The sequence below is a fragment of the Tinamus guttatus genome, unplaced genomic scaffold, assembly GCF_059628265.1.
Source record: "Tinamus guttatus ecotype Peru unplaced genomic scaffold, ASM5962826v1 Tinamus_guttatus_pri_ptg000649l, whole genome shotgun sequence".
Classification (NCBI taxonomy): Eukaryota; Metazoa; Chordata; class Aves; order Tinamiformes; family Tinamidae; genus Tinamus; species Tinamus guttatus.
In genome coordinates, this window is record NW_028289183.1 from 3,397,636 (window position 1) to 3,416,863 (window position 19,228).

The following is a 19,228-nucleotide window of genomic DNA, read 5'->3' on the forward strand; positions in this document are numbered from 1 at the left end:
AGGAGCGCGTGGGGCAAGGGACCTCAGTGCAGCGTGGAGGAGTTTCTCTGCGTGAGGAGTGGGAACGTTGCGGCGGGGAAAAGGGGACACATTCTCTTGTTGCAAGATCTTCAGGAGCCCCGGTTCTCCATGTACACCATGCTCAGAGTTCTGCCAGCTGCACTTCACCTTGTGTCTTTTGGGTGTTACCACCGGAGTTACCTTGTGAGCTGGAAATCTGCCTCCCGTAAGGTCGAAACGCAGCATGTTCCCCCCATGGGACATGTCGGGGCCCCAGGCACATGGGGCGGGAGAAGTTGCCTCTCACATTCCGGGCGGCGTGCCGGGTGCCCAGCCGTCCCCGCGCCGCGCTGTGCCGTCCTCCAGGCCGGCTCCTCCTGTCTGCTGTTGTGCACTTCTGTTGCTGATCACTAATAAATTGTTAAGGAGTTGTGTGGCAGTCTCTTTGGGCCTTGCGTCCAGGTAGCAGAAAGCTGCCAGCCCTTTGAGTGGAAACATCTCCGAAAGAGGCCTTTCCGCAGGGGCTTTAACTAGAAGAGCCTTGAGCGTTTGCTGGAGGTTTGAAAACAACCTGTTCACCCATGGCTGGAGCAGCCTCAGCTCTGCAAGGGGTTAGAGTGGTCCTGGCATGGGGTTAGAGCTCACTAAAGAGCCAGAAGCCGCTTCCTCTTGCCCTGGACAGAGGTTTGTGCTGAATTTGCTGGAGAGTTGGACTAGAAGCACGAGGGCTCCTTTGCTGTGCTCTGCTTTGGGACTTGTGCTTCCTGCGGCAGCAGAGGCTGCCGGGGGCGGCTGCTGTCACTGTGTAGAGCTTGGGGACCTGGAGGAGGTCGGGGAGCGTCTGCTGCTGGTGCTTCTCTTGAGGCCGGGTGCTGCTATCTGGGATGGGGGCAGCACCAGGGAGGGAGCCGGGGCCCGGCTGCCCCTTCCCGCTCCTGCAGCCGCTTCCCGCTCCTTCGCGCGGCCCCTGGGCAGCTTCGCCCTGGGCTGGAGCGGCTGCTCCTGCTGCCTGGCCTGGAGCGGGACCAGCCCCGCTGCGGCACCAGGAGAGACTGCGGAGGAGTTGGTAATTACAAACAAACAACCTGTCAGCAGTGACGAGTCCACCCCAGGCTGAGCATTCCTGCGTGAAGGAGGCGCCTCTGGCCCGCCAGCAGGTGCAGCCGTTATTAAAAAAATGACAAAACTATTTAATTTTTGCTTGCACAGTGCTCGGGTTTCTGCCCGCTGGGCTCGCTTGTTTGCCTGGAAACTTCAGCTTCACTTGATCAGAGAGCAGCTCTGCCTGGTGGAGCTGCTCTTCCTTCTGGGCTTACTGCCTTTTTGAATAGAAATGTTTGCATTTGGTATTGCTCATGTCAAGCACCTCTGGGCCCTTCTTCCATGCTTGTGTTCACTGACAGCCTCCATGTCCCCAAGGGCAAAAATCAGCATGGTAAATTAGAAGAAAAACTTGTGAAATTCGATTTTGAGTTAGTTTTGTGTGTTGTTTTCTCACTTTCCTGCAAAAGTGCTGGGCTCTGGCTCCTGAATTGACGCGTGGCGGCTTCCCTCGCGCTGCCCCTGCTGGGGCCAGGGAACAGGAGCTGTGCTGGGCACTGTCACATGTCCCCAGAGCTCCCTGCAGTGCCTGGCCACACAACAGGGCCTGTCTGTGGGCAAGACTGAGAACATGGGAGCCCATGTGGGGCGCGATGGGATCGTGTCTCCCTCAGGCCCTGTCACCCTTGCTCAGAAAGCAGCACCTGGATCTGGAGGACAGGCTGGGGCTGCTGGGGACTGGACAAGCCTGGTTGGGGCTGCCAGGGGCCAAGACGGGGGCTTGCGGATGGGCCGGGGGGGCTCAGCCTGGAGCCTGTGGTGGCAGGACGGGTGCTGCCCCCGGCCCGGTGCGGGGCTGTTAGAGCAGCGTGGCCCCTGTGTCCGCCCCTGCCCCACATCCCGACCCTGCTCCGTGTGACATTCCCACGCGGGACCGGGCTGGAGCGTGTAACTGTAGGGACCATCTCTCTTCCTGCCACCCTTCGGCTGCTGCCTGCCCCAGGAGACCTGTCCTTATGCCTGGGGACACCGCAGGGCACCATGGGCATCTGGCCGCTCTGTCACGCTCCACTCGCAGCCAAGCTGCCCCCTGCCAGCTCCCTGGCCCTCCCTGGCCAGCACAGGGGCCCCTGGGCTGCGAATGGCTGCCCGAGGGGCTTGGCTGCTCTGTGGACAAGATGCAGCCCCTGCAGCGGCACCACTCGCTGCTGCAATCCCTGCTTGGAGCTGGGACGTGCCGGGCCAGGCCCCACCACTCCCAGGGCCTGCAGAGCCTCTCACCCCTCCTAGGCAGGTGCCCCAGGCCCTTCCCTGGGGCGTCCCCGCAGCCCCCAGGCTCCTGCGGCTCTGTCCCCGCTGCGCTGGGGCTGACGAAGCTCCTGGATGGCGGAGCAGTGACTGGGGCAGCTCTGCAGGGTCCCGCACCCGGCTGTGCCCCCTGACAGCACACAAGGACACAGCACACGGACCCAGCCCAAAGGTGTTTATTGCCGGGGCGGCAGCGCTGCCGCGATGGGCCATAGCCGGTCAGGCCTCCGTGCACTCCAGGGGATCCAAGGACATGGTCACGTCAGCCTGGCACTGCAGGGAGCCCGGCACTCCGGGCAGCGGCTGGCAGCTGCGCAGCTTGGGGGACACATCCGTCACACACGGCACCTGCAGGAGAGGGCGTCAGCGCCGGCACCAACTGCCCTGGCGAGCGCAGTGCGGTCCCGGGAGCCCCGCGCACCCCGGGGCCTTGCGGTGGTCCCGGTCCCAGCCCTCGCAGCACGGCCGGGTGCCCTGGGGACCAGGCGGCGCTCCTGGTCCCTGTGCCCTGGAGCCCTGCAGAGGAGCCGGGTGTCCTGGCCCCCGCCGCATCCCAGAGCATCCCTGGGGATGGGCGAAGCCCCAGAGCCTCCGTGGGCAGATGACGATTCCTGCAGCTCCTGGAGGTGCAGAACCCCACGGAGCGCCCGGACCCCGCTGCTGGTCCCGGTGCTCGTGTGGCAACGAGCCCTGCCTGGCACGGTGCCCGCCGTGCCCCGCCGTCGCCAGCAGATCCCTGGTACTCACCGCAGCGCGTGGCCGCACGCCGGGATCGCGCTCGGCAGCGCTGGCCGTGTCGGAGCGGCGGATATAGGGCGAGCGGCGGAGGCCGGAGAGCAGCCCCGAGGCTCTGCCCACCGAGTAGTAGCTGGGTCCGGCCGCCTGCTTGTACCAAGGGGCCGCGGGGCGGCAGAGCAGGGCGAGGGCCAGGGCCAGCGCCAGGCAGCGGGCAGCGCGCATGGTGCCTGCCCGGGCGGCCGCCGCCAACACCTTTATAGGCAGCCGGGGAGGTGCTGTGCCCACCTGCTCCGCGCCGCCCCCGCGGAGCCGCCTCCTGGGCTGGCATTCCCGGGAAGCAGCGGCTCATCCCGCTCGTCAGCCCGTCCGTCGCCCACCCGCACTGCCCGTGCGGGGCTGGGAGCGGATCCCGGCCCGGGGTCCCAGCCTGGCACCAGGCTGTGCCCCCCGGATCCCCCCCGCGCTGCAGGGCCGGCGGCACCGCAGCCCCAGAGCAGCAGCACACACGGGTCACGGCAAGGGCTTTATTGGGAGCCACGCGGGTGGGCACGGGGCTCGGAGCTGCCCAGCCGGGGGACACGGCGGGGAGAGCGGCAGGGGGACGGGAGCGGCAGCCCCGGGCCCTGCCGGGCAGCGAGGGCAGCGGCCCCGGCGCCGGGACAGGCGCTGCGGGCAGCGCTGGCCACGCGGGGACCGGGCTGCCCCGCGCTCCGCTCCCGCCGCAGCCCGGTGCGGCGCTGCGGGGGGCGCCGCTGTCCCTCACGGAAGCTCCGCTCCGCTCCCGGCGCTGCCGCCGCCGCGGTCACTCGCGGAACTTCCACTCCTGGCGGCACATGGGGCAGTGCTGCTGCACCTGCTGCGCGTGCAGCCACTTGAGGATGCAGTGCATGTGGAAGCAGTGCGAGCACTGCCCCCACACCAGCGGGCAGTCGTCGCCGGGCACCTTGCCTGGGGGGACACGGCGTCGCGTCACGTCACGTCAAGTCACGTCACGGCGCTGTCGCGGCGCGCACTCACAGTCGGGGCAGCAGCCGTTGAAGGCCATGCGGCAAATGCCGCAGTTCTCATCGTTGGCCACCCAGAGCCACGAGGCCACCCCGTTCCAGCCGCGGATCCGCACCCTCATAGCCGCTATGTGTCCCCCCCCCCCGGAAGTCCCGCCCCCCCGCCGCGCCTCCGCCCCGCCGGGCCCCGCGCGCGCCCGCCGCGCCTCGGTCGCCAGGCCCGCCCCTTCCGCTTCCGGCGTCGGCGCAGCGCGGCCGGAAGCGCAGGCCCCGGAGCGGAGCCGCCATCATGGCCGACAAGATGGACATGTCCCTGGACGACATCATCAAGCTCAACCGGAGCCAGCGCGGCGCCGGCCGCGGCGGGCGGGGGGGCCGGGGCCGCGGCGGCGCCACGCGCGGCGGCGGGCCCGGCCGGGGCGCCGTGGGCGCCGGGCGGGCGGGCGGCGGCCCCGTGCGGAACCGGCCGCTGATGGCCCGGGGCGGCGGCAGGAACCGGCCCGCGCCCTACAGCCGGGTACGGAGCGGCCGGGGCCGGGCTGGGCCGGGCTGGGCGGCGGCCGCGGTGGGAGCGAGCGGCAGAGGCGGGCCGTGCCGGGCCGGGCCTTGCCGGGCCGGGGGGCGGCAGAGCGGAGCGGGCAGCACCGGGGTGGGACTTCCCGGCCGGGCCGGGCCGGGCCAGGCCGAGCGGGGGCGGGCGCGGGTCGGTGGCTCCCGGCGGCCCTTTGTTTGCGGGCGCGTGGCGGCAGCGCGGCCCGGTGAGCGAGGCGCCCCTCTCCCCGCAGCCCAAGCAGCTCCCCGAGAAGTGGCAGCACGACCTGTTCGACAGCGGCTTCGGGGCGGGCGCCGGCGTCGAGACCGGCGGGAAGCTGCTCGTCTCCAACCTCGACTTTGGCGTCTCGGATGCCGACATCCAGGTGAGCGGTTCCCGCTGCCCCGCGCTCCGTCCGCAGCCGCCGCTGTCCCGTGCCGCCTCCTCTCCTTCCCTGTCCCAAACGCTTCTCCTGGGCAGTTGTTTGCGTGGCGTGAAGAAAACCCCGCTCGAGAGGCTGCTGCTCTCTGAGCCGCAGCTCGTCGCACCGTCGGTGCCTGCAGCAGCGGCTGAAAACGCTCTTGGCCGAATCTGTCTGTGACCCAAGAGCCTGGTGTGAAATGTGTAAATGCTTAAAATCTGCCCGCGTCCTCGTGAGCTCGGCGGCCGGGCCCTGGGCACGGCGGAGAGCGGTGTTTCTGTGGGACCTCTTTATGTGGCTTCTTTGTTCTCTTAAACGTGAATGCTTTTCTATGGGATCATCAGCTAGTGAAACAGGGAGGCCGATTTGTGAGGGGGAATATTCCCCCTTTGCTGTAATATCTGCGTTTACCTTCTTAACAGTGGATCAGTTTTTTTTCTAGAGTTACCATATTGGGCTTTATTGCATGTTCCAGCCCTGCTTTGGTAAAAACCTGGTAGATGCTGTGGGCCAGGTTATGATTTGTCCTTGGGTGAGCTGATGGGATGGGGATGCGGCTGCTCCGAGGTACAGGGAACTGCAGAACCACAAGTGTGTGCAGATGCAGGTGCCCCTCACCAGAGGGATCTGCTGCTTGGGTGCAGTGCAGGACGCTGCACCTCGAGGTGCCTGTTGGTCCTGATGCCAATAAATGCTTTTCCATCTGTTCACTCATTTCAGTTACGCTATGCGTTAATCTGGCTACACCTGGAGAATTGAGAGTGTTTTTTCTAGGTCACCTAGTTAACGTTTAGTGAGTAATTCACTTTAAGCCACTTCTTTTGCTATTTGAAGTCAGCCTTGGTTGAAACACATTCCGTGTTTGCCATAGCCAGGCCCTGAGGCATAAGATGCGAGTCTGTAGCGTTGCCTGAATTCGGCTGCTTCTCGTGCGGTTGCGGTAGCCAACACGCAACTGCCGCTTTGGGTTTGGACAGTGGGTGCTGCTCAGGCTCCCTGTGTGTTTTATTTAGCAGCAAAGCTCGCTTTAGCAAATAGGTGCAAAGCTCGTTTGCACCTATTTGTTACTGCCTGTCTTGTAATGTAGCACTTCCTAAACCACGGTGCTTGGTGTCTTTGTTTCTGCACGGTCCCGTCGCTAACAGCCACGCTGCAAGCTGGCCAGGCAGGAGTGTGTGCCGGGAAGGACCGTGAGGCCAACCTGGCTCCCAAGGAAGCCCTGAGCTCCCGCTGCTGCTCTCGGAGAGCCGGGCCGTGCCGCACAGGGACGGGATGTATCCGAAGAGGCCGCCGAGGAGCCGCTCGTGTGTGCGGCTCCGCGTTCCGCCTGCCCGCTCGGAGCTGCCCTGACCGGCACCTCGGTTAAACGAGCACGAGGCAGAAGCTTGCAGTTGGAATCACGTTGAGGCTTTGCAGTGGATGATGTGAAGGGCGGTGGGTGATTTCTGATAGTCGTGGGGTGGGTGCTGAGCTTGCAGGGCACTGGCCACAGCAGAAGCTTATGGAGTGGCGAAGTTTCCTGAGCTGCTTTACTAGAAGGAGCGCCGCAAAACAGAACCAGTGTCGCTGCTGCCTCTTCTCATTTCTACTCCTCAAGACATTGAGTGATGAGAAGCAGACTTCAGTAGAGGACTCCTAACCTCAATTTTGTGGATGTATTCTTAAGCTCCAAGATGAATGGACTGTTTATTTCTTTTAATTGCAAGTGGTCTAGCAAAGGATATATATATTTTTTAAACAAGTCCAGCACATGGAAACTACGATCACCTCGTGAATCACTGCATTCATAGAAAGAAAGACCATTCTTCCTCTTCCTCTCTGAAATGGCTTGTTTCTAAGTAGTGGCCCTGCACATTGAGGTTCAGCACAGAGACCCTGTGCTGAACCCTGGGAGCAGCAGCAGATCGCGGTCCCCTGCGCCTGCTCTGGCGGCGGCGTACGCGCACCCTGCCAGTGCTGGAAAAGTTGGATTTGATTTTGCTGTGTGTAGATGCTTTTTAAAGTTCTTCTAATGCACTTGTGTTCCCCTCTTCCATAGATTCTTTTGACTTGTGAGTGATATTTTAAAAGCAGCTGTAGTTGCTGAACGCTGTAGGTGTGTATAGGGAATAGCCGGTGCTGTTGTGGCCGTTCAGCGCGGATTACGGGGTGCTCACTCCTCTCTCTCATTTCTCAGGAACTCTTTGCGGAATTTGGGACCTTGAAGAAGGCGGCAGTGCACTATGACAGATCTGGCCGCAGTCTAGGAACAGCAGATGTGCATTTTGAAAGGAAGGCAGACGCTCTGAAAGCTATGAAGCAGTACAACGGAGTCCCCTTGGACGGTGAGTCTGCTCGGCTGCTCCTCGTGACAGCAGGAGGACTCAGGTCCCCACGTGCCCCCTGCACGGACTCACCGTGTTTTTTCTTTCCAGGGCGCCCCATGAACATTCAGCTGGTTACGTCACAGATAGACACACAGAGGAGACCAGCACAGAGGTGAGATGCTGCACTGCCACACGAGCTCTGTGCCCGGTCAGCATGGGGAGTGGATCTGCGTAGCCTCTCTCTGTGTAGGAAGCATGGATCCATCTTCCATTCTGCAAACTTCTGAGTGGCTGTTTGTGTTAACCGGAATGCACTATAACAGTTGCTTTTTAAAAATCACAGTGTAAACAGAGGTGGCATGACCAGAAACCGTGGTGGTACAGGAGGATTTGGTGGTGGAGGTGGCAACAGGCGAGGTAGTCGTGGTGGGAGCAGAGGGAGAGGCAGAGGAGCTGGAAGAACTTCCAAACAGCAGCTCTCTGCAGAAGAGCTAGATGCACAGCTGGATGCTTACAACGCCAGGGTAAGTGCTGCCCGCGGCGGAGCGGGGCGCCCGCGGAGCCTCCCCGGGAGACGCTAACGGCCCGGGGCTGCGGGAAGGGGGTCGCTCCTCGGAGCACGGCACTAAAGGAGCCTCTCTCCAAAGCTGAATGATGATGTGTTTAACTTTCCAAGGGGTTTATCAACTGCTGTTGCTTGCTCACACTTGAGGAATAGCCCATTTTCCAGCTTCACAGCCGGTCTGGGACCAATGGAGGCTGGACTTTAGTAGCTGAATTAGCAGTGTATGAGCAACAGCAGCATAACAAAGTGATAGCGATTATAAAAACAAAATAAAAACCATATGTGAAGTAGTGACATTGGATGCCAACGGAGCAAAGGTCAGCCATGATGCTCGTGGAATACAAGTCCATAAAGGGGAGAGCTGGATGAACAAGGCTTCGTTCAGCCCCGGCTCCGGAGTCTTTGTGCCACAGCAGGGTTGCTGGGCTGCTGGAGCGCTGAGGGGTTTAGCTGCATGTGGGCTGTGATCTCAGTCTTGCTGCCCTCTGTAGGCGAGGGGGCGGAATGGAGGCACAGTGCGGGAGAGGCCAGAAAAATCGGTACGGACCCGTGCTGCCTTTGAGAAGCGTCCGTGAATTAGCGATGTATAAGTAGCAATATTAGCAAAAGACCCCGGGGAAGCAGCGAGCGTGTGGGAGCCCGTGGTCCAGCGTGAGCACCTCAAAGCGCCGTCCCGCAGCTCTGAGCAGCCGGAGTCGCTGGTGCCGCGACCTGCCCGCGGGGGTCCCGCGCGGCGCCGGGGGCGCGCGGCTCCTCACGGTGCTCTGCTTGCCTTGCAGATGGACACCAGCTAAAGCAGCGAGCGGCGGCGCATGGAGCGGACTCCAGACATCTCATTCCATGCTCTCCGGCGGGAGGGGCGTGCGACTGTGGCTACTAATATCAAGGATGGGATTTGTTTTACTTTTATGTTTTGGAATAGGTTTTAAACTCATGTAAAGGTTTTTTTTAATTCTGAAGCAGACCTGTTTTGTACTGAGTTATTTTTGGGATAAATTTTACTGGTTGCCTGTTGGGCCGAGGTGGCTTTTTCACCTTTGCCGTAATAAAATAGAACCGTGTCTAGAGCTGTGCGTGCTCCGTGCGGCCGCCGCGCCCGCGCGCCGCTCTGCCCCGCCCGCCGCGCCGCTCTATGGTCCGCGCGCCGCTCTGCCCCGCCCGCGCGCCTCTCTATGATCCGCGCGAAATCGCGCGCTTGTGGCGGCGCCCAATCAGCGCGCCGGGCCGCGGCCGGAAGCGAGGGCCAGCGCGGGGCGGTTTATAACGGGAAGTGACGGGCGTGTGCCGGAAGTGCGGGGGCGCGCGCGGCGGGGCGGATCCCGGCGGCGGTGTCGGCGCGGAGAGCGGCGGGGCCGGTAGGGCGGGGCGCGGCGCCGCAGGGCGGAGGGGAGGGGGGGGCGCCGCGGCGGGGGGCCGGGGCGGAGCAGGGGCGCTGCGGGGCGCCCCGCGCCAGGGCGGGGGCGGCGGGGGCGGCTCCCGCGGCCCTGGCGGGTGAGCGCCGCGCCGGGGCCTCGGCCGCGGCTTCCTGCTCAGCGCGGGGCCCTCCCGCGTCCCGGGCGGCCGGGCCGGGCCGCGCTTCCTCCCGGCGCGCACGGGGGGCCGCAGGCGGCGCGTTCCTGCCCCGCTGCAGCGCGGCCGGTGCCGCCCTTGTGCGGTGCCCGGAGTCGCCTCTTGGGCCGTGCCTGAGGCACGGGCTGCAGAGCGGCCGGGAGGCGGCGGCGGCTCCGCCCCGCGAGGTCAGCGCTCGCGGGACGCCCCTGCAGAGCCGAGGGGCAGCGGCGCCGCCTGAGCCTCCCGCCGCCGAGTCCCCGGGAGCCGCTGTCCGAGCGTGGGACGCGCTCCCGGGCCCTGGCAGCGAGTCGTTATTTCCCTTTCCGACCGGTGAGGTGCCTCGGAGCCGCGCCGAGCCCAGGGTGCTCCCGGCCCGGCCTCGGCTCCTGCTCCGCGTGTGCTGCGGAAGTGCTGCCCAGGCTGGGTTATGTGGGTTGTGCTCCCTGTGTTCGCAGCTCTGCGGCAGTTTAATGAGCTGGATCAGGGAAGTGATTTGGTGAGAAACGAACCTGTCAGAACCGGTTCCTGGCTGTATCGGTTCCCCCCGCACTTGCGGGCCCCCCGGCACAACAGGGGAAGGAGGAAGGCTGGGCCCGCTTGGTGCTGCTTCCACACGTGGTGGTGGCTGCTCGATGGCCTCAGGGGCGGCTTCTCTGGAGGGCTCTGACGAGCTTTGGATTCCCTGGCGCCTTGGGATGCTGACCCCAGGGCATGAAGAAGTTGCTGTTTGCTGTGGCCTGTGTGACACCAGGCTGGGGGAAATATTCCCAGCAGTTTTTCCAGCTGGCAGGAGGTGGGGCTCACGCCCCCCCATGCTGCCACCTCCTTGCTTCTGCTCTGTGGGAATACGAGGGGATCCAGGAAAAACTGCTGACTCCAGGGAGCAGCGAAGGCTGCTGAATAAGAATCCTGTGGTGGGAACTGCTTCAGGCTCGCGAGGGCTCCGAAGGCCCGAGCAGCCTCTGGGGCTCTCTTGGAGCCTGTTCGTTGTCGCTTGCTTTCAGGCCTGGGCAGGCCGGGCATCCCCTGGGCGCTCGCGCAGTGCCCAGGCCGGTGGGAAGGGGCTGCGTGTGGCAGAGCAGTGGCTGCCGCGGAGGCACCGTCTTGGACGCCGCGAGTCGGGTGTGTTTGAGGAGCTGCTGGTGGGGAAGGGCGCAGGAGCAGGGAACGTGACTATCTCCCGAGGCTCTGAAGCAGCTGCAGAGGAATTCCTTTCCAGGGACCCCGGGGCAACGCCTTAGCTTCGAATTCCTGAGTTAACAGGTTGCCACATCCAGCTGCAGGGCCTCGGAGCGGCGCTCGTTAAGATGGAGCCGGGTGCTTGGAAGGGCCTGGCGTTGCAGGTCCCGTCAGCGGCGTTTTCGCCTCTCTGCGGCGAGCCGTGCGGGTAAGGGACGTGGCACCCCTCTCCCCAGGACTCCCTGGACTTTGTTTTGTGTGGTGCTCTGCTGCCGGGCTTTCATGCACCCGGGGAGCTCTGCTTTACTAATTCTGAGCCGAGAAAAACGCTCTGTGTGAAGAGCCCGAAGGGGCGAGGCTGCAGAGCTTGGAAAAGTTTTGTGCTGTTGGGAGTCTCCTTCCTGTCTGGCTCAGTGCTTGGAGAAGCAGCCGAGGAGCCGTGACCCGAGGTTATGAAACGCAGGGAGGAGCCGCGGAGCTCCTGGCGGGAGCGTCCGGCCGCGCCAGCCGGCTCCGCTGCGCTCGGCTCCGCGGCAGCGCCGGCCTCGCGCTCCTGGCTGCTGCGCTTGGGAAAGCTGCGTGGAAGGGCTGGAGTGATGTTTTTGCAGCCCTCCGTGAGAGCGGCGCCCTTTCCTGGCCGGCACGGCTGGCTGCGCCATCTCTCACCTTCCCAGCTGGTTTTTGTCTAGCTCGAAGCGCTAGCTGCTGTCTTGGGGGGCTCCTATGGTTTGTAAGGTCACGTGCAGATTAACTAAGAAGCACCCCAGTCCCCACAAGTCACGAAGGTTTCCTTAGCTTTTATTCACAGAATTAAGGTTGGAGGCAAAGCAAAGAACTGCAAGGCTCTGTTTGTCTTCTCTGCGCCATTTAAGGCACAGCTGTTGCTAAAAATCCGTTTGCGAGGAGGGTTCCTGCAACGGAGCCGGTGCTGTCTGGGTGCTGGGAGGGAAGTGCCGCCCCGTCCGTTACGCCGCGAGGTGGGGGACAGCGTGTCGCTGTGCCGGGACAGGGCAGCCCTTGCAGGGAGGGACAGCTGTAGCCTGAGGAGCGCCAACAGCGCCGAGCGAGGAGGATTCCCCGCGGTGTGCGGACACCGGCGGCTCCTCGGCCGTGCGCTCGGCTCTGGGAAGTGAATTCAAGCGCTGCAGCTGCCTTTATTTGCATCCCCGTTAAAGGGGCTCCGTCATAATAGAGAGTTTGGGAGTCAGGAGCGCTCAGTGGCTTGAGACTCCTGTTCTCTGAGGCCCTCAGTGCTCATCACCCTCATTCCAGAAGGCTGCAGGTGCTGGAGGAGGAATGTCCCCGAGTTCCTCGGTGTGTGCAGAGAGCCCAAGCTGCCGGGTCTGGAGGGAAGCCGGGCCTGGAGGCACAGCAGAGGGAGCCGAACACTCGAACGGATGCTCGAGCAAACCTGTGCTTCCCAGCCCGGCAGGCTTCAAGGCCAGCAGAGTTTGTGGAGACGAGGCCAAAGCAAGTGACTGTGTTCGATGTGGGCGTACCAGGGCGAAATCTGTCCATCTGTCGCACACAGGACGCAAGATAAAATGATCCTCTGCATGTACATTTCTTTGCTGCTCCCTGCAGAGGTTTTGGCCGGTCCTTGCAGGAAGGCATTCGCTCACAGTGCGGTGTCCCGCTCCATGCGGGTTAGCAGTGGAGGGAAGCGGGAGGAGCTCCCGGCACGGGCACCCTCGCACCCGCCCGGGGCCAGAGCCCCTTTAGGAAACGGGGGGCACTGCGCCCCTTCCCTTCTTCACTTCTTTCTGATGCAGACCCAGCCAGCACTGAGAAATCCCCCCCGAGCAAAATCAACCAGCTGGCTGTGAGGGCGGTGGAACTCTGAGCCGGCTGGGAGGGCCAGTCATGGAGTGTGTCCCTGGCGGGTCCTGCAGAGCCTGGAGACGCCGTCCGGGGGCGGCACCAGGGCCCCCTCGCAGGCGGTCCCGGTCGCCCGGTGCTCCCGTCTGCAGCGGGAGCCGCGCGGCCGCTCTGCCCACGGCGGCGCTTGGTCCTGGAACCGTCGTGCTTGGGAAAGATCTTCAGGATCATCGAGTCCAGCCGTAAAGCGGCGCCTCCCCAGGAGTGCTCAGCCCCAAAAACTTGGCAGAAATAGTCGTCAGGTTTTGGTTTTGTTTTTCCATTTGAATGTCTGCTGTAGTCTTCTCCTCCAGTGGAGATGTGCAAAGCTTTGCTTTGTTTAGTTCCCTAACAAAATGTTCACAAAACTTAAGGCTAAAAATATTAGTGCAGCCTGGGTGGCCCCTCCACCCTTCTGCTGTTGCTGGACTCGGGCTGGAGATGGAGTCAGCCTGGCTGCAGCAGCTGCGTCGCCTGCCTTGCGGCACCGCAGCGTGCGCTGCGCAAACCGTGCGCTTGGTGGCAGCCCCGAGCCTTGTCCTTCCTCCTCTGGGTGGCACGCGGAACACAGGAGGAATAACTGAGCTGGGCTTTATTGTGTCGGTAGTTCAGAGGTGGTGCTTAGCTTAGTGTGTCTTGTGTGACAGGCTTTAGTTGTGGACCTAGCTGTTCTTTAGCACATTGCCATTTCTAGATGTATTTTTGCATTTTTGGAAGTGCATCTAGATTGTAAGCTCGTGTTTGAATATTGCGTGTGTTGTGTGTAGTGAATGTTGTAGGTTTTGCTTTATGTGGAAGCCAGATGCAAGAAGAGACAATGCAGTTTTCAGTCTGTTAGAGCTGTGTATGCCAGTGCAAATTTGAGGTAGGAAAAAGTGGATGGGATACGGGAATGCCAGGGGATGATAGAAACATTGTTTGTGAAGGATGTTGCTTGTACAAAAAGCCTCTCAGAAGCTGTTGTCATCCAGAGAGGTTGTGAAGTCTGTGGAGCAGTTGGTGTTTGCCATAGGGTGACCCTTGGGATGGCATGCCCAGGGCAACGTGAAGAGTTATTCAGGAATACTGTTGGCTTTAACCTATGTCTTTAATGGGGTGTTGGCATCACCTTTCACCTGCCCTTCATACGCAGCTGCTTTTTTCCTTGTTCGAGTGCATCTGGGGACTTGAGCGGCCGAGCCAAGCGACACGAATGTTTTTAATCCACTAGCTGAGTTTCACTGGCCTGGTGTGACACAGACCTTTGGAAAGATCTGAGCATGGAATCGGCTGAGCCAGGTGCCTCATCCGTCCCCTTGGAGGCATCCGGCACGGAGCGGATTGGCCTCCCTGCTTTCCAAGCTGTGAACGGCCGGGCTGGCTGCGGCTTGGCCTATTCTTAGCGGGACCCGTGCGTTGTAGGGAAGCAGAACTGACCCGGGGTTATTCTGGGCTCAGCTCTGTTACGAGGGGAAGCTCCAGCCTGCTGTTTTGGTGTTGGAAGGGTAGTGTTTCCTCTCTGCCTTGGGACACTAACCTGCAGTAACTTGTGAACACACTGTGGAGGTTGGATTTTTCCCATCCTCATGCATGGGTCTGGATGGGCTGAATGTGACCTGATCTGCTGGAGTTTGTGCGGGCGGCGGGAAGGGGCCCTTGGTGGCAGGTGGCCCTGCAGGCTCCAGGAGTGAGAGCGAGCTGTGGAGCTGGGCACGAGGCCCTGGGCAGGCCCTGCCCATGCAGGGGGCCGCGCTGCCGGGAGGAGGCCCATGCAGTTCTGCTTCTCTCCCCCGCTTCAGTGTAACTTGTGCACGTGGAGATGGCAGAGCAGGAGCCAACGGCGGAGCAGCTGGCCCAGATTGCAGCTGAGAACGAGGAGGATGAACACTCGGTCAACTATAAGCCGCCTGCCCAGAAGAGCATCCAGGAGATCCAGGAGCTGGACAAGGATGATGAGAGTCTGCGCAAGTACAAGGAGGCGCTGCTCGGTGCCGTCACTGTGACCGCAGGTGGGCCCCGGGGCTGGCAGGAGCCACAGCTCTGTCTGCCCGCTCCAGCCTTGTCCCTGCTGGGAGCTGTTCTCTTCCCAGCTCTGCCCATGGGCACGAGCGCAGCCGGGAGCTCGGAGGCCCTGGCCCGTCCTCCTCCAGCGCTCAATCCCTGGCCCTGTCAATTATGTCACGGGATTTGGGTGGGAGGGAGCTGTCCTGGAATGGAGGGGACTATGTGCTGGACACAGCACAAGGGGAAGCCCGGACCTCTGCTGAGCTGAGTGTTGTCCTCACTGAGGTCCCTGCTTTTTCCAAAGCTGCCCTGGAAGGAACAGTGAGCAACTGTGTGGGCTGGCACTGGGGATGGGTTTTTAACAGACTTTTTATTTGTCTGCTAGATCCTAATGCTCCAAATGTGGTGGTGACCAAACTAACTCTGGTCTGTACAACTGCTCCTGGCCCTCTGGAGCTGGACCTGAGAGGTGAGCTGTGCAGGAACACCAGCCCTTCCTCCTGGCCGAGGCTGACGCGATGCGGAGTCTTCGGAAGGTCCCGCGGGAGCGCTGTGGGGTGGCAGCCGAGCTTCCTTCTGTGTCAAAGGGAGGGCGCTCGGGCCACCAAAGGGTTCCAGGACTTGGGTGTCCCCGCCTTGGTAAAGCCCTTTCTGCCTCCACGCGGTGCCTGGGCCTGTTTTGTAGCCACCCAAGCTGCCAGCGGGGGAGCCAGCGTCCTGCGGCCGCTCCGGGGTTGCGCTCCGGCTCGCGGCGGCGCTGTGTGATGGGGTGGTTCTTTCACAGCATCCTCTGCCTGTCTCGGGAAGCAAGGGGAGTCTGGGCAAAATAGGAGAATAAATGGGAGAAATGGCAGTAAGGGGCAGGCCCACCCCTTGCCATTGCAGGCCCTGCTGTAATGCCCCCTTGTAAGCTGAATCCCTCTGTTGGACTCTGGACTCTTTCTTCCTTCCAGGTGACCTGGAGAGCTACAAAAAACAAGCGTTTGTGCTGAAGGAGGCTGTGGAATACCGGATAAAAATCTCCTTTAAGGTAAGAATTCAGGTCTGAAAAGTGAAGAACCAATGAACTTTGGAACATCTGATTGTTGCAGTTCCAGCACAGGGAATGCCTGGGCACACAGACTGTGGTGGGGTGACGGAAATTGTGTCTTGTGGCGGGGGGCTGTGTGAGGGTCCCTCTGTTCCTACAGCCCTTGTTTGTCTCCCCACAGGTGAACAGGGAGATCGTGTCAGGGTTGAAATATATCCAGCACACGTTCCGAAAAGGAGTGAAAAGTAAGTGGGGACGGGCTTGTTCTCATAGGGTCTGCATGTTGTTACGGGTTGCTGGGTTGTTACGGGTTGCTGGCAGTAACGGCCCGTCCGTGTGCTTTAGTCTTGCCCCAAATGCAGGGGAGGCTCTTGCAGTTTCCACCTACCTCTTTCTCCTTCTAGTTGACAAGACTGAATACATGGTTGGGAGCTACGGCCCCCGAGCGGAAGAGTACGAGTTTCTGACCCCCATGGAAGAGGCTCCGAAGGGCATGCTGGCCCGCGGCAGCTACAACATCAAATCCAAATTCACAGACGATGATAAGACGGACCACCTGTCCTGGGAGTGGAACCTGACCATTAAGAAGGATTGGAAGGACTAGCCCTTCCCGAGGCCAATCCCCAGAGAGCGCGAATCAGACAGTGGCTACCGTAGAAACCCTTCCCTGTACCAAAGTGCTGACATTGGAACCCTCTTCCCTTTCACTCCCCTCTCCATTTTAAGTTGTCCACAGAGCTGTTTTGTAACGTGCCCCCTCCCCAGAGAATCACTGAACAGAATTGGCCAAACGTGGCTGGCTGCATCCGGCCTCCAGCTGCCGGCGCAGGGCTGAGATGCCCCGGGGCAGAGGTGGGAGCGCTCGCTCCCTTGCCCAGCCCTTTGCTGCTTCTCACCTTCCTCTGCTCCAGGAGGTGCCGAGGGGAGAGACCCCCCTGTCCCACCCCGCGTAGGAAGCAGATCGGGGATGTTCCTAACTCCCTGTGCACAGCTCAGGGTAGCTGGCACGCCAGGTGGCTGGGGAGCTTTGGTGCCAGGCAGCCACTGAACCTTTTTGGCTAGAATCATGACTGGCCTGCCCCTTCCATGCAGTCGGTGTCCTGGGGACACTGGCAGCTTCATTCGTGGATGTTCCCTGTAACCATGATGCCTTAATGTGTAACACGTGCCCTCTAGGGAGGGGGCCCTGCCCTTGTTACACTTTTTAACCGCCCCTCGCCCACCCTGTATCTATTGGCCTGGCACGCGGCCGTCCCTCACGGGTTGTTAGGAATGGTTCACAGCTCCCGCTTCGCTGCTGGTCCCCTCTTCTCCGAGGCTGGACATCTCCAAGGGAGGGTGCGGTGCCATCCTGGGGGTGCCCGCGGCCCGGCCCGTCCACGCAGAGCTCTGAGCTCCCCGGGCAGCCCCGCGGCCGCAGGCTGGAGCGGGGCAGGGCGCCGCGGGAGGCGCCGGCGCTGCTGCCACCGCAGAGCACTGAAGCACCCGGGCGGTGGCTGCGCCGTTGGCGCCGCCGTGCTGGTGCCGCGGACGAACACCAAGAGCGGCTAATGCCTTACGTATCCGTTCTGCCTTCGACATCGGTGCCTGGCCTGTCAGTATTTATTGCCTTGACACTAGACGACTCCTCCCCGTGCCCAGAGCAGAGCCTCGCAGCACTGCAGCCTGCTCCCGCGGCCGCACGGACGCGGCAGCCCCGGCCACGGGGCAGGCACGTTCCAGCACCGCTGCCCCTTATTCGGATCCTCCCACACTGAGGTTGTACTAGAACTGGGACCAAGTACATGTGGTTTTCTCATAGCTACGTCTCTGCCTCTAACTCTTCCTTGCCCTGCCCCTAGAGAGATTTTTTTGTTAATTTGATTTGGTGCATATTGTCTGTAAATCCTAGACCCGGGTTAACAGGTTTGGAATCATCGTCTGCTTCTCCTTTTATGACAGTTAAATAAAAACTTTGAACTGACTGTCTGCTCTCCATTCCGTCCTCAGCAGGAGATGCCAGCGCGCCCGTGCAGCAGCCGATCTGCGCGAGCACCGGGGTGAGGAGAGCACCGGGAGCCTGTAGAAAGGGACTGGGGAGGCCTTGGCCGGTGGGAGAAGGACGCGAGGCCACAGCTGCAGCGCCCATTGCTGCTCCCAAGGGCTTGTGTGAGGAGCTGCTGACGCTGTTCACGCTGCTCTGCAAAAGGCAGTGGTGTGCGAGGGCCAGGAGGGCAGCAAGGAGAGAAATGATGAGTCTCTGAGAGAAGGAAGTTGGGGGCGAGGTGCTGCCTCAGAGCAGATCGCTTCTGAGCACCTTTAGGGTGCCTCCTCTGCACTAACTGCGATTACTCTGTGGTTGGGAACAACAAAAGAAGGCAACAGGAGGCAGAATGGAATTTAGGAGAGGTGATGTGCGATAAGAGCCCGCGGATGTTTACAGAACGTGCGGCACATTTGTTCTAAGGATAAGAAACTTAACTGTAGCTGTGGAAAACTCTTAACAGAATCTGTGGGGTTGGAGAAGCTGTAGAGAGGAGAGGGCTAAAGCCGCCTCCTGCCTAACACATCTGCAGCGGCGACTGCTCTGCAAAGGCCCCGTGAGCCCGGGCCGAGAGGGGGCCGGGGCGCGGAGAGCACCGCTCTGCTGCTCGGGGCTGGGAGAGCTGCGCTCGCCGGTGCCGCAGCTGAAGGAAACGCTGCGACCCGCAGAAACCACGAGAACGCGCAAGGCGAGAGGGAGGCCTCCTTAGCAGGGTGGGAGCTGCCTCCCCACGCAGGAGAGCAGTTGGAGAAGGGTCATCGGTCCCGTTTAACCCCCTCCTCGGGGGCGCGTTGCTGCTTGGGTTGTGCTCCCTGTTCTGAACTGTGCTGGTTAAGTCCCCGTGTCCCTCCTGGGGTGCAGGGATGTGAAAGGGTGCGAGAGCAGAGACCGAGCAGGAATTGCCCTCGGTCTTGTCAGTTAGTGGCGAGCCCCAAGTGCTGATAAAAGGAACAAAAGCCCGCCTTGTTCTGGCCCCTAACAGTCGCTCTGCGGGCAGCTCGCGTCGGGGTTAGATCCTGTCTGATGCAACGCTCAACTCTTTGGCAAGTGTTTCCAAATTCTGGACGTTGGTATTTCTGTTAGATCATTCCTGTGATGGTGGCAGTGACAAGGTGCAATGCCTGGGAGGGGCATGGAGTACAACTTTGACCTGCTCTTAGCTCTTCTCTAGGTTCTGCTTGTGGCACCTGAATGGGGGGTTACTCGGTGTGACACAGGACGGTTCTTTCCCTGTTCACCATCTCTTTCTGCTTCAGTTTATGAAGGAAGTTGAGGCAATGCTGATCTCAAGGCAGCCAGGAGGCTGCAGTGCTCCTGAGCGGCTCCCAGGCCTCAGCAGGCTGAAGGAGGCTGCGTTCAGCAGCGGGGAGGCACCAGCACAGCCTCCCTGCCCGGGCTGCCACGGCAACACACCCCCCGCACACCGGGGCCGCTGCGGACGGGCCCCGGTGCGCGGCAGGAGCCGGGTGGGAAGCGCAGCCTGGAGCTCCCGGAGCGGCTGCCAGCGGAAGGGCCGCTCCCTGCGCACGGGCTGGAGCTGCCTCTGCCGGCTGTGACGAGGGCTTCGGGCAGGGCCGCGCACCGGCTCCCGAGGCCTCTGCCCAGGCCGCAGCCGCGGCGGGAAGCGGCGGCCCCCCCCGGGCAGCGAACGCGGGCCGAGGCCTCGTGGGCTGCAGCGCCCCGGGGCGCC

At 61.9% G+C, this 19,228-nt stretch overlaps 4 protein-coding genes across 4 annotated transcripts; 2 read left to right on the top strand and 2 right to left on the bottom strand.

The window, feature by feature from the left end:
* Nucleotides 1–2,545: 2,545 nt before the first annotated feature.
* Nucleotides 2,546–3,322, bottom strand: NPB (neuropeptide B). The gene is made up of 2 exons (XM_088535920.1): nucleotides 3,097–3,322; nucleotides 2,546–2,697 (listed from the first exon to the last, which is right to left on the bottom strand). Exons 1-2 carry the CDS (start codon nucleotides 3,307–3,309, stop codon nucleotides 2,569–2,571), a joined length of 342 nt encoding a protein of 113 aa, XP_088392046.1. The 5' UTR covers nucleotides 3,310–3,322; the 3' UTR covers nucleotides 2,546–2,568.
* Nucleotides 3,323–3,884: 562 nt separating this feature from the next.
* ANAPC11 (anaphase promoting complex subunit 11) lies at nucleotides 3,885–4,236 on the bottom strand. Its single transcript, XM_088535850.1, has 2 exons — nucleotides 4,105–4,236; nucleotides 3,885–4,035 (listed from the first exon to the last, which is right to left on the bottom strand). The coding sequence occupies exons 1-2, from the start codon at nucleotides 4,211–4,213 to the stop codon at nucleotides 3,890–3,892; spliced, it is 255 nt and encodes an 84-aa protein (XP_088391976.1). The 5' UTR covers nucleotides 4,214–4,236; the 3' UTR covers nucleotides 3,885–3,889.
* Nucleotides 4,237–4,332: 96 nt separating this feature from the next.
* On the top strand, nucleotides 4,333–8,982 carry ALYREF (Aly/REF export factor). Its single transcript, XM_088535848.1, has 6 exons — nucleotides 4,333–4,608; nucleotides 4,877–5,008; nucleotides 7,221–7,368; nucleotides 7,459–7,522; nucleotides 7,694–7,874; nucleotides 8,695–8,982. Exons 1-6 carry the CDS (start codon nucleotides 4,381–4,383, stop codon nucleotides 8,707–8,709), a joined length of 768 nt encoding a protein of 255 aa, XP_088391974.1. The 5' UTR covers nucleotides 4,333–4,380; the 3' UTR covers nucleotides 8,710–8,982.
* Nucleotides 8,983–9,170: 188 nt separating this feature from the next.
* Nucleotides 9,171–16,216, top strand: ARHGDIA (Rho GDP dissociation inhibitor alpha). Its single transcript, XM_088535804.1, has 6 exons — nucleotides 9,171–9,270; nucleotides 14,281–14,490; nucleotides 14,871–14,954; nucleotides 15,439–15,515; nucleotides 15,697–15,760; nucleotides 15,920–16,216. Exons 2-6 carry the CDS (start codon nucleotides 14,301–14,303, stop codon nucleotides 16,117–16,119), a joined length of 615 nt encoding a protein of 204 aa, XP_088391930.1. The 5' UTR covers nucleotides 9,171–9,270; nucleotides 14,281–14,300; the 3' UTR covers nucleotides 16,120–16,216.
* The last annotated feature ends 3,012 nt before the right edge of the window (nucleotides 16,217–19,228 follow it).